The following is a 13528-nucleotide window of genomic DNA, read 5'->3' as shown; positions in this document are numbered from 1 at the left end:
TACAGGAAATCCAGGTGGTTTAAGAAGCTATTTCAGTGGATAATTCTTTCCCAACGAATAGCTGTACCATTTTTTGTGATATTCAAGGTATCCCACAAAAAGAAATACCACTCATAAAAAAAATAAAATAAAATAAAAATAGAACAAACATACATGCTTTTAATTAGTATTGAAGACACTTTGCCTGTTTCTACAATGCATTAGAAAGATTAATGTTTGAAGAAGATTGAATAAATAGTCCTTCAATTCAATCTAATGGTTTTAATCTAACTGTTATGAACAAATGCCAAGATAAATAGTCATTGATGTTTCAAATATATACAGATGTCTTTCCTCTTTCAGTCATCTGGTATTCCACTCCAAATGTGAATTCTGATTGTGGGCAATGTGCTAAATGTTCACATATATACACTGTCACCTACTCCAACCTCCACACACGCTTTGTTTGATACAAAAGTTCATACACTAAACAGTGAAGTCCTGAAAGTGTTTTAAAAGTTCCTTGAGTAGGAAGCATAATGCATATTACAAGCAGCATAAAATGATTGTGATTCTTCAGTGGATACAGGTAGTGTTTCTAGAAGCCAAGTTCTTTCTTATCAATATAGTTTTTTGTTAAGTATTGAAATAATTAGTTTTTAAAGAGCACTTATAGCTGCTTATCAAGACGCTAGGCTGCGATGCGCATGTGGAATCAGGTTTATTTTCCTTTTAGTTATTCCTCAGAAGACTAATCAGAAACAAATGATAATCAGTACTATTATTGATGATGACTTAACACAGATGTCATCATAATTAATTTCCCATGATGCTTATGAAAATAAAATGGATAATGATTGAGGAAGCATGCCACTATTTTTTGCATTGTTCTGAGTTCAGCTGGGAAATCAGTTTTCTCACACAGTCTTCAGTTAAAACATCCTTCTCATTTTTCTCTTTTATTATGACAGTACTTGGCAATCAGTTAGTTGCGTTAAAACAGATCTTTATTAGGCTAATCTTGCTATTGTCTGGAGCATCTTCCCAGCTGACTACTATATTGATCCCCTTGCCTTAGGTTGCAATCACACTTTCTGTACAGGTCATCTTCTTATTTGTGAATAATATTATTAAACATGGCAGTTCACAAGACTTCTTTCCACCTTCACAATATACACCAATAAATAAAAAGTACTGTATTTAAATACCTCTCTAGGGACTACTGAATTTTTAATCTTTTAAACACATACCAATATTTATTTATTTATTTATTTATTTTATTTATAGGTAAAGTTCAATGATCCTTGTGAGTCCCTTCCAATTTGGGATATTTAATGTTTCTATGATCTTTATTGTCTAACTAACTGGAGCTATATATACATGGAATTATACTCGTATTTCTGTCTTGTGAAATCCTACTTGGAGTACTGATTTCATCTTTGGGACCCACAGCATAAGAAAGACATCATAGACATTGGTCCAGAGGAGGTCCGTGACAGTGATCAAAGAGGGTGCAGGCTGGAGCACACCTGTTGTGAAAGAAGGCTTAGAAAGTTGTGTTGTTTTTTTTTAAGTCTACAGAAGAAGGCAGCTGTTGCAGCCTATTTAAAGAAGGCTTGTGGGAAGATGGGGACACATTTTCAGAAACTATTGTGATAGAACAAGGGGTAGCAACTTTAAAATGAATGATGAGTCACTGTAACAGGTTGCTCAGAGAAGTTGTGGATGCCCCATTTCTGGAGGCATCCAGTATATTCAGGTTGGATGGAGATTTGGGGAGCCTGATCTTGGGGAAGACATTCCTGCCCATAGCAGGGGTGATCAGAATGATATGGTCCTGAAGGTCACTTTCAATTCAAATCATTCTATAATTCTGAGATTTAGTAGCCTGATCTGTTCACCTGTCTCACAGTGAAGACTCCAGATTACACAGAATCACAGAATCACAGAATTATCAAGGTTGGAAAAGACCTAAAAGATCATCCAGTCCAACCATCACCAATACTTCCCAGCTAAATCATATCCCTCCACACAACATCAAAACATTTCTTGAACACAAGAACATAAGTTTCTTAGATCTTCATAATCAGGAATTAAATTGTTTGCATTGAAGCAGAATTCCTGTTGAACTGCCACAGGCACTATTTATTATTATGGCTAGAACAAAAGTATTATTTAACCTAAGTAGAAATACATAGAAAATATACACACAAAATGCAATTAGCAAACTTTAAAAGCAATTATATTTTGGAAAACACTTCTTAGGCAGAAAACAATGAATGAATAAATCTCCTATTGTAATTATTTAAAAGACATGCAGATGGTGATTATAGACTGATTACTCAAGGACTACTCTAGTATAAATTTGTAGGTGTGGGATTCTGTGACATTAAATTAATCTTGCATATAAGAAGTTCAGAATATGCGTTATAAAGTACCATCCTTTACACAGCAGGTTAAAAATATGAAACTATGTACCAAAAAGATATTGTAGATTGTAAGTATTTTCATAAAGGTTGGAAAAGTTCATGGAAGAGAAATCTACTAAGGACTGTACCAGTAGAGTTGAAGAGAAACCACATCTGGATCAGGAGTTTCCTGGGCTGCCTACTGTTGCAAGGTAGGAGGTAATTATTTTGATAAACTATCACTATCTTTGCTATTTCTTTGTTATGGATTTATATACACATTGATTTTGTCCAGTGTTGCAGAATGGCAAGATGGACTTCTGGTCTCACCCATCATACTTGTGAAGGCATGCTCTTATGTTATAAAAATTTTTCTTCACTTGATTTTCTAATGAACCTAAGCGATTAAGAGACTAGGTCTCCCTAAAGGATAATAAGTCCTGTTCTAGAATATAATCAAATTCTTCAGCCTGCAAAATGATGGCTTGATAAGAAAATAAGGATTCTTGTGACAGCAGTAATTTTCTGTCCCCTTGTCATCTGCACATAGCAAAAATAGATTCTTTCATATCAAATTTGGGAAAACTTGCCTCTTTGAAAATGGGAACTCTGGAAGTGCAAAAATAAAAACTGAAAACAAACAAAAAATGGATCATAAAATTTTTATCCCAATGACAAATTATTTGGGTAAGGTTAAAGTACAGTATGTGAACAGTGGGAATAATTGTTCTTTCTTCTGAAATGTAAAGATGCTTTTCTGCTTTAAGCATTAATTATGCATAGCATCATTAGATCTGGAAGTTCTTTTTCACATTTATGTCAGCTCTGACCCTTAAATAAACACTATGACAGACTCTGATTGAATTTCCCACTCCAGGATATTCCAGATTGACAATGAAAGGAACCCTTCACTCCCTTATCCTTTGGGTTTAAGGTTATAGATCAAACATTTGTACTTCATTCTCTACACATACTTGTGAAATCTGGATTCTAGCTTCCCTTCGTGAGGACTGAATTCAGCTACCTGTTTGCTTTCAATGTGCAGCACCTCCAATCCATGACTAATGCTTTCCTTACATACTCCATTTCATTTCTGTTCTTTCCCCAGTACTTGCTATTTTCTTTTGGCAGTATTCACTAGAATTTCTTTTATATTTGTGTCAGCAAGAAAACATGAGCACAAGATGAAACAGATAAATAAAGACACTTCATGATAGAATTTTTCCATTTTATGTATGAAGTTCTCCAATGAATTACAAGGAATCAGGTTTGCAGTATCTTGGTAATGAGTTGCAAGCTTGTGTTTCCAGTACTGACATTATACTTCAGCCCCCCAAAACACTATCATTATTATGTTTGCCTATAATTGAACAAGCAGTCCCAAATGCTTTCAAAAAAAAGATAATTTTTCTTGTTCCTGAGGAAAAGAGAAATTTGTTTCAGAAAACTAAATGAGTAAGGTATCTTCTAAGTGATGAATACAAGGATCAAAGTTCTGGGAGCAGGTTATCTTATTACTGTTATGTTTATGTAAGTAGAAGTAATGTTTAAACCATCCTCTGAGGTAGTTTGTACTTCCTTTCTTCTGAAATATGGCACTGAGTGACAAATATCAATTTTGTAGGCCAGTATTGCATTTTCTATGTTCATTCATTTTTTATAAAACATAATTTCAGGAATGACGCTGAAAAAGAGTCAAAACAGTTGGCTTAAAATTTAGGCTGAACTCTTTTTATGATGTCAAAATATATTCTTTTTTTTAATACAAGGAATTTATACCTTTATAATGCAGAAACCACAAAAAAGGTTTCAGGGTTAACACCAATTCCTAATATTTTCAGGAACCGTTTTCTAATAGGCAAGAGTGTGTACAACTACAAATATTATCAAATAACAATGAATATCAAATTGGAGAATTTTTAGATGTGTAACCATTATTTGCTGAGCATGCACATGATCCATTCTGTCCAAATAAGATTTTTTTTTTTAACTGTGTTGTGTCTGCTATTTTGACATACAACAGTGGACTTAACTATAAATAGTTTAATACTTCTACATTCAACCCCTCAAAGTAATGAAGATAACAGAGACAAATAATGTGTGAAATATTTGTCATAGTTTGAAGTCTTGTTATATTTAATTGCTTTACACTGGCATTTAACTGTGTAGTTTTCATATGTAATGTTTTGAACCGTAGCAAATGGAATGGGAATTGATTTCAGTATCCTGAACATTTGATAGATTACAGTCAACAAAAAAGGTGGTGGAACACAGCTTTATTTATTTGAGTGAGGAATTAGCTATAATGCTTCTATAGTGGAAGCCAAACAGCTATTAGACAGGGGTAAGAGTTGAGTTTACAGAGACTAGAAATTAAAAATCAAATTGCATTGAATGACATGAAGTGACTTGCATGAAACTACTCCTACAGATATCATGGTATAAACAGCATCACATCCTTAAGTCATGAATGAGCATGGAAAAATGTGCTTAAGTGGTTGTCTGATTTAAACTTTTTGATCAGCATGCAGATGCTTTAAAAACAAACTCAAAGCCCAGTGAGGTGAGACATTTTTTTATGCTCACTGTGCATTACTCAGCTCCATTTCTTTTGCAGCACAGTCTCGAAAACAAGCATCAGACATAACTAAAATGGTAATTATTATTTTTTTATTATATTTTTTATGTTTCCAAAACTGAACTCATAACATTTTAACATTTTTCTTCTGTAAAACCACTTATGGATTAAAAGCTAGTATTTAAAACCTTTAGTCTGTAGTGAATTGACTTAGACAAAATTATAAACCCACAAAAATCGGGATTTATAATAGAAGTGCTGACAAAAGCCTAACAAAATGAGCACCAGTGGCCTTACTGTAATGGTAAAATAACAAACAGAAGAGGAAAGTTAAACCTTCTTCAGAGGAACTTTCACAGTCTGTCTGTTTGTTCTGGTTTATTGAGCTATTCAATGTGGTATTATTCAGTGAAAGCAGAGTTTATAGGAATGAATTTTTCTGTATAGTTCTGCAAACCAAGAAAAAGTTGACATGTGAGAGTGAAGGGCCTAAGGGATTGGTCATTGCACAACATAGCTGAAATGTCTGCAGTTCTTTTGTCTACTCTTTTTCCCTCCTGCCCCCAGCTACAGAAATGGATGAGAAAGTAAAATGTGTACTTATATTTATGAGATCTACCAGAATATCTAGCAGAATTACTGTGACTACTTTATCATGTCACCATGTAGAAACATGCATCTCTATTTACCTCTGCATAAACATTCATAATTCATTCTAACACACTTATATATATTAAAAAAAAAAAAAAAAAAAAAAAGATGATCTTGAAACCCTCGTTGCAATGGGTACAATATATCTGCATGAAGCATAAAAGTATTGCAGGCTCCAGCAATACCCCATTCTGAGGAACGTTTATAGGACTGACAATTGGATTTAATTTACAGAATTCTGTAAGTTGCAGTGGCCTAAAAAAGCACTGGGTCTTTAACCAAAGCAAGACTCATGCTTCAAAACCAGTTCAGTGTGCCTCAGATGCAGCGCAGTGGTACATGTTAGTGTATTAGTATACATGGCAAGCTTGCACACTGTGTAATGGCATAACTTTTATTTTTCATGAGGTCTTCTTTGCTCAAAGAAGGAAGGTCATGATTGCATGCACATTAATTATTAGGAATAGTTAGTGTATTTTTGGTAGTTTTTGTTGTTGTTTTGTTTTTGGTGTTTTTTTTTTTTTTTCTGCTTATCTGTGTCAGCTAGTTCAGTCAACAAAACTAAATCAGAGAAGTACTGTTACTGCTGACTGGTTATTTCAGAAAGTGATAACTGCATTTGGAAAAGAATTAACTGCAGACAGTCAAGCGTGAGCCTATTTACCTGAAAACCCCAGGTTCCAATTCACAGATGCCCTGCAGAGCATAGTGTAGTATGGAGTAGGACTTCCCTCATATTTTGTTGAAGATTCTTTTATTTTAGCTTTCAGCATGATATCAGTGCCTATACTGCGTGCTAAGACTTGCTGCCTCAAACATATGGACTGGTATATTCATAAAACCACGAAATCAAATAGTTCTTAGAGTTGGAAGGGATACTTAAAGGTCAGCTAGTCCTACTCCCCTGCAATAAACAGGTCTTTTTAAACAACAACTTGATTTGCCTAATACAATTTGCCTAATAAAATGAATAACAAACATAAATTGATTTATTCTACTTGTTATCTGTGAAAGCTAGCTTCCAAAAGGCAGCAGCATAGCCATACTCATCCATTAAACTGGCACAGCCAGGCTGACAGTTTTGTTCATGGGCAGAGTAAAATGATCTGGACTTGTGCAACTTCACCTGCACAAGTCCGTGAGGTTGTGCTGATGATAACTTTAAAGATTTCATTCATTTTAGACATTACTACTTTGTACTCTTCAAAAATAAACAGTAAACACCATTAATAAAATTAGCAGTCTTTCTGGCCTACTAAACAGAGCCCATATACATGGATAGCCTTATATTGGCAACAATGCACTCTACATGCTCATGAAGGTTACAGGGCACATTTCTGTGTAAACAGTCAAGACACTGAACTTCAAATATTTGGAAGAAATGTTTATTTAACAACTGAATACATGCTAAAAGAAATAATTTACAGCAGCAGTTTAATTACATTTTTTTTCTCTCCAGTTTTCTAGTTCCCATCTGAATTGAATTGATAGATACTGAAGTAGAATTATTTACTATGCAGTGAGGAATGTGCTTAAAGAACACACATATTTTGGCACTGATATAGCAAATAAACCACCTTATCAGCTGTGTGGCAAAATCTTGCAATTTAGTATTATGCTGAACACACTGAAATGGAGTACCTCTAGATAACAGTACTTTACACTGTACCTCCTTATCTAGTCAAAAATATTTACACCTCTTTTGGCTAATGTGTAGGTAGCAAAAACTGAACTATTAAACACATACCATTGATATTCACTAAATAATACATAAAAAGGATCAGTAAATGCGCATTCACATGCATTTAATTAATTAATTTATTTTATTATTTTTACATTGTGACTTTATTGGATCATGAAGATTTAGTTCTGCTCTGCAAAGATGCACATTTTCTCAGTTTGATGTTATAACTAAATGTAATCATACAGCTTTAGGAGTCATTGAACAAATACCCATCTTCAGTGATCACGCAAGTGCAAGGTGTAGATGAATCAGATCTGATGTATTTTTGTTCATTTCCAACATATACCTTGAAAAAAACCCTCAAGTTTTATGGTTATAAATGAAATCCTTTATTTGTCTCCTGCATAAACACAACATCTCACTTTTTCTCAAGTCTGTAGGTTTAGTGGGTTTTACTGATAGTTACAGATGATTTTTACTAATGATTTACAGAAACACTGATATTACCTTTATTTGCAATCCTTATGAAGCATTAAAAAGTACTAACAGAAATGGGAGTATGAGCTTGAATGAAGCTGCAAGGCATATTTCTATCCATGAATTTATTAAGGCCTATGATTTTTGGAAAAAAGTTCATTTCACATCAGTATTAAATGTTGTTTTCATATGACCATAATACAAACGGGAAAATCAACCATTTCCACTGCTGGGTTAATTACATGCCCTCTTATTTATATGAGTGAATACAAAGACATAAACAAGACAACTACTCATACCAGTCAGTGGACTGAAGTTAGTATGACATCTGACAAGATATATTATCCAATTAGATTGCCAGGTCATGGTAAAATCATCAGAACTTCTGTCATTTTGTTCCAATTAATGATATTTTGGTTTTGTTTTTATTTTTATTTTTTATTATTTTCTATACAGAAAAAACATAACTAGGAATCCAGGCTTAAATTAATCTACTTTTTTTCTAAGGGAGAGGTGGAAGAGGTTGGTGTGGATTTGATATTTTTTGACAGTAAGTTGTTATAAAAATGAGCACAGTACAGAAAAAAAAGTTAGATCGCAGTATCATTATGATGTAAGAAAGGAAACTTAGTCATCTATGTTCTGTTGAAATCACCCTGTATTCTTCCACTGAATTCTCTTGAGGTTAATTTTAAAACTGTTTCCTTTTGTAACGACCAGCATTTTAAAGATTCAATGGTACACAATAGCCCCGCACAAAAGGCTGAAGAGTGTTCTCTGATCACAAATAAATACTTCAACTGACAACAATGTTCACAAATTAATAGCAGGCTGAGTTGAAAATTAATTCTTCTCTACAGGAAAGAATGTAGTTGAACCTATGTTTTAATCTATCACTATTCAGCACGTCACAAAAACATGGGAATTTGACACCCTACTATTGTTCACAGGAGTGAAAATAAGTGATCACTGGAGTCAAAGTAATTGTAGGAGAATTAAAGTTGCTTCAAAGCTAAATTCCCAAATTCTTTCTGTGGCCTCACAGTATTGTCTTGCTCAATTCAATGATTTTTTTAAAATATTTTTTATCCCCTGAATAATTAAATTGTAAAAATTTTTCAAGTTCATCACCTGCAAAAGATTCAAAGGAGACTGAAGTGATCAGAACTTTACTTAAAACCAGATTGTTATGAAAGCAAGAAGCTAAGGTTTCACTAATTATGAGGATACTTTAATTAGTGAAAGGCAAGGGGACTGTGAGAGCTGCTTTCACAGCAGTTGTGTTATTCTGTTTATAATAATTCTAGTAGTGTTGTGATTGATAAATTAAATAATCTGGAGTGAATAATAGCAAAGCATATCAGCCATCAATAAAGACACACTTTTATATAAAAGCTACTTTAGCAAACTAAGGACTTTGTTCTAGTAACTTTCCCCACAATTACATTATTTAAATTATGCCATTTACTGACTCTATCAGGATAAAATATGGGAGGTTAGAGGAAGATGACCTCACAAGAACTGGACACCATAGAACTGGAGACCAAAGGCACATTTGTGCTGAGGTGAATAAATCCACTACTTGTATCCCTAAACTGACACTTATGGTGCAAGTGCATTGTCTGTTTTACTCTGTTGCTCTCCTGTATAAAGAATAAGACAGAAGTGCAGGACCAAATTATCTGTTAGTATAAAACAGTCTTAAGCTGAACTGCACCAATTTTCTACTGCAGCAGACATCAATCACAGATAAAATAATCCCTTAGATTTTAGACAGAGAGCTGGTTGTGAGGTTATGGCCTAGAGCATTTGGATGCATTTGGTCTAGTTCTTTGCTTTGGGTGATCTGGCCCACAGATAGAATGAAACACTGGGAATCAGTAGTGTGGACACATTTTCTACCACTGAATTGGAAACCATATACTTTAATCTGAATGCGAAGTTTGTTCAAGGATATATGACAGTCTATTAGCCACATCGTTTAAATATTAGCATTCACAAATATTTACTAACCAAGAAAGCAAGTGTATAATTGGTAAAGGGTATCTCAATGCTATTTACCTTTTCTTTTTTTTTTTTTCTTTTTTCTTTTTTCTTTTTTTTTTTTTTTTTAATTATTATTTAATACAAAAAATATACAACTGAAAATCAATGCTCCTCTCTTCACTGATTCAGTCTACAGCAAGGTATTATACAAGACTTCCATGCTACACCGTGACTTTCATGTTAAAATAGCTTAGTTTTTAAATTGCTTTGAAGTTACTTGTCGTAAAGATTACTAGGATAGTGGGGAGGAGATTAACTGCATTGTGACCAGTTCCCCTGGAAGGTTTTCCAAACAAAAGAGTAAAGTAGCTCATAATTGGAAGTTGTCCTTTTTTTTCCTTTTTTTTTTTTTTTTTTTTTTTTTTTTTCTTTCTTCCTCTAAATCAATAATTAGGAAGTACAATATTTCTAAGACAAAGAGGCTAATCTATTTTAGAAAAGAGCTAATGTTGGCTGCATATTTTTCACGGTATGTTTAAATTACAGTTTTAATAAAATACATCTTTAGATCAAAGCTGAAAGAAGTCATCAGTAGTAGGCCAGTGTACTCCATATTTTTTTGTTCTTCCAGATGATGAATGGCTTATGTTTTTCAGATTTCCACAATCTCATTCAGCATTATTTTTCCTCTTCTAGTACTCATAAACAGGAGAACTGGTAGACAAAACAAGAACAAATCCTTGTGTTCAATCACGTGCTTAGACATTCATCAGCTTAATGAGTTCATGCAGTTTTATACATAGGAATGGTGGTGCTGATGCTGGAAAGTGGGTTTTGTTTTTCTTTAAGATGACAGCATGAAATACAGCATTTCATTTATATCTCAGGCAACAGAGACAGCATAACGTGCCTGCTGAACTCTTGAAGAACTTTTTGAGCAGTAAGCTACGTCCAGGTGAGTGTTCATCCTTGAAACTCTTGTCCATCTGGTCTTAGAATGAGAGCAGAGACAAAGGACTTACTAGGAAAGTTAGAAACACATTTTATTTAAACCTGGTGGAAATTGTTTGAGCTTTCAACTCTTGTAAACATCCACTTAATGCCATGAAAAAGTTCATGTATATTGCATTTTTTTTTTTTTTTTCCAGTTATCTGTCTATACAAGTTTCTACTTAGATGAGGTTCCTAGAGGTAATGTAGCTCAGACACTCCGTGGTGCCCTCTCAAATTCATGGGTCCTCCTGTTCCTACCTTTTTTATTCTCTTGTAGGTGCTTCCACTTATTTGTGTTCACCTGCGCATTGGCAGGTCTTTGCCGGCGCTGCTTGCGGTCTCTTTTCCAAACCTGCTCACAGAACTCATCCATTGTGTTGAGATTAGGGTGATTGATTAACTGCATGAAGTCTCTATACCAGATCTTTTGACTGGGAGTCATACTATTGGTAGCATCCTTGGTCTTGGAGGGATCACCATCTTCTTCCTTATGGAGCAGTTCTTCCAAGTGGTCAGTATCAATAACTTCCAGGGTCACTTTGAGCAAAGTTTGCATGAAGCCATGCTCCACAGCATAACAAAAATAAATACCAGAGTCCCTCCGTTGAAGACTTCGTAGCAATAGACCTTGTTCCGTCCGGATCATTCGATCATCCACTTTTATCTGTATCAGAAAAATATGTCAATTTCAACAGTTATATTTCATATATCTTCAAAGTTATCCCCTAATCATACTAGTTTCTCAGTATTGTGCCTCTCAGCTTCTAAAACTTTGCCAAAAAAGGTCCAAAACCACAAGAATAGAAACCTCCTTTTTAGTCTGTAGTTATAGAAGGATCCAGTATGCACTGAAAAAAAAGTATAGAGTATGAAGAATTCACTAATTTGTCCCAGTTGCTACTCAGTAAATTTCAATAAAATTTCTGTTAGATGGAATTGTTAGTTAGATAAGAGAAAGTGCAAACACTTAATCAGCAGATCCAGCATGGATTCATTTGACTTAATTATAGAGGCCACATTTACCATTATATTTTACTTAAGCACAAATTTATATGTGGGAAAGGTCGCCTCTCATTCTATTGTTCCTCACAATAGAAGCATTATTAACAAAATGGATACTGGATAAGTGGAGAATTTTCAAAGGAAGAGTAAGGATTAAATCTCATATGTTGAATTTTCATCAGGCAGCTTTGAAAATATTGTATATTTCTGAATGTACTAGCATCTAGGAATATAACTTCCTTTTATGAATCCATGTGGAGTTGTGAATAGAAAAAGCATAAAACCCATTAGCTCTCCACGAAGAATAAATTCAAGATGATTTTCTATTCAAGCATATAAAGCAGTAAGCAAAAGTACATAAATCTTTCTATTTAACTAAGTAGTAAGTACACATTTTAAAAAAGAGTGTAGTCTGTATATATTTCCAAAAACTGTAAAAACAGACAAGCTTTTGTCTCCTAGCTTGATTTCTCTTTGTACCAGAATAGGTTATTCTCTTAAGACGTGTGTGACCTAGCTTGACACTAAGACGACTTGAGAACTTGGGTAATAATGTAAGAATGCTGGTGACAAGAGATGAAGTAAAATAAAGTATCAGCTTTGTGTAATGCAAACAGAGAAAGACCATATTTTTGCCTCAATGAATATTGTTTTTGATGAAAAAAGTGTACAAGTTTTCATACCCTTGGGTTGGCTATGTTTCCCAATTCTTCTTTCTGACTCTGTTTTACCTGTAGCTCAGTTTTAGAGCAGGTAGTGCACATGAAATGCTCCTGCTAAATTACCTTTCACAAGGTCAAACAGAATAATTAATAATTAAAATTTTGTTTGTTTGTTTGTTTTCTACCAGAATCAGTTTTCAGGTCTTCTCAATATTTAAACTCAACATGACGTGTTAGCATGTATAATCTGTGAAGGGAAACACAAGAAAATCTGAAATATTTGAATGAAAAACAGTATGTTTTTCAGGGAATATGACCAGGGATATGAACATTTTCTGATTTAGTCTGTAAACCTCCTTGAAGACATTAAAAACTTCCAGAAAAACTCCTTAAAATTGGAATATTATTCTGTGAAGGACTGAGATTCAAATATGTCTTTGTGTAAAAGGCTAGTTACATATCTTAATTTTTTCCACTATACCTCAATTTTGTGGTCATCATTTTGCTTCTGGAATTGCCAGTAAACTATGGCACGTTGAGATTTTGGACTACACTCAAGGAAAGTGCTGCTATTCTCTACTCCATAAATAATCTTTTCCTCCAGGGTCTGACCACTTGGGTTATCTGTAAAGCAAAAATAAATAAATACATTAGAATGACCAAGAAAGAGAAAAGAAGTCTTAATTATCAAAAAAATTTATATGTTTACAAATTGGGCTCCCTTGAGGTTTTCACAATAAAAAAACTAAAAGAGAAACTTTTTCATATCAGCATGCTGTGGAAAATCTCCATCATTATCTTTATCTGAGTAACAATCCCTGCTAGTTGTATTTTTTGTTTGTTTGTTGTTTGTTTGTTTTCCTGTGTGTGTTTTAAACCCTAACAGCTGCTAAAATCTCAATATATGAAGTTAATTTTGTTATGAAATTCTGTTCAAACTTTGTTATTATTCATCAAGGAAGATATTTAGCAGAGGTTTTTTTTAGAGATGGGGTACTGGTTAGGCTGCGGTTGGACTTGATGATCTTCAAGGTCTTTTCCAACCTGGGTGATTCTATGATTCTGTGATTCTATATCTAGGACATGATATGATTTTTTAATAGCCAAG

At 33.9% G+C, this 13528-nt stretch overlaps 1 protein-coding gene across 2 annotated transcripts in view; it reads right to left on the bottom strand.

Moving 5' to 3' along the window:
• Positions 1-9889: 9889 nt before the first annotated feature.
• The window catches only part of SEMA3A (semaphorin 3A), a 168907-nt gene continuing 165268 nt past the window's right edge, over positions 9890-13528 (bottom strand). For both annotated transcript variants that reach the window (XM_072331780.1, XM_072331772.1), the window contains 2 exons: positions 12902-13044; positions 9890-11420 (listed from right to left, as the gene is read on the bottom strand). In XM_072331780.1, coding sequence (XP_072187881.1) covers positions 10965-11420; positions 12902-13044 — 599 coding nt within the window. In that variant the 3' untranslated portion in view covers positions 9890-10964. The remainder of the gene's footprint in view (positions 11421-12901; positions 13045-13528) is intronic.

Source organism: Excalfactoria chinensis, chromosome 1, assembly GCF_039878825.1.
Source record: "Excalfactoria chinensis isolate bCotChi1 chromosome 1, bCotChi1.hap2, whole genome shotgun sequence".
In the NCBI taxonomy this organism is placed as follows: domain Eukaryota; kingdom Metazoa; phylum Chordata; class Aves; order Galliformes; family Phasianidae; genus Excalfactoria; species Excalfactoria chinensis.
The sequence above is the reverse complement of the archived record's forward strand: the minus strand, read 5'-3'. Positions and strand labels throughout refer to the sequence as shown.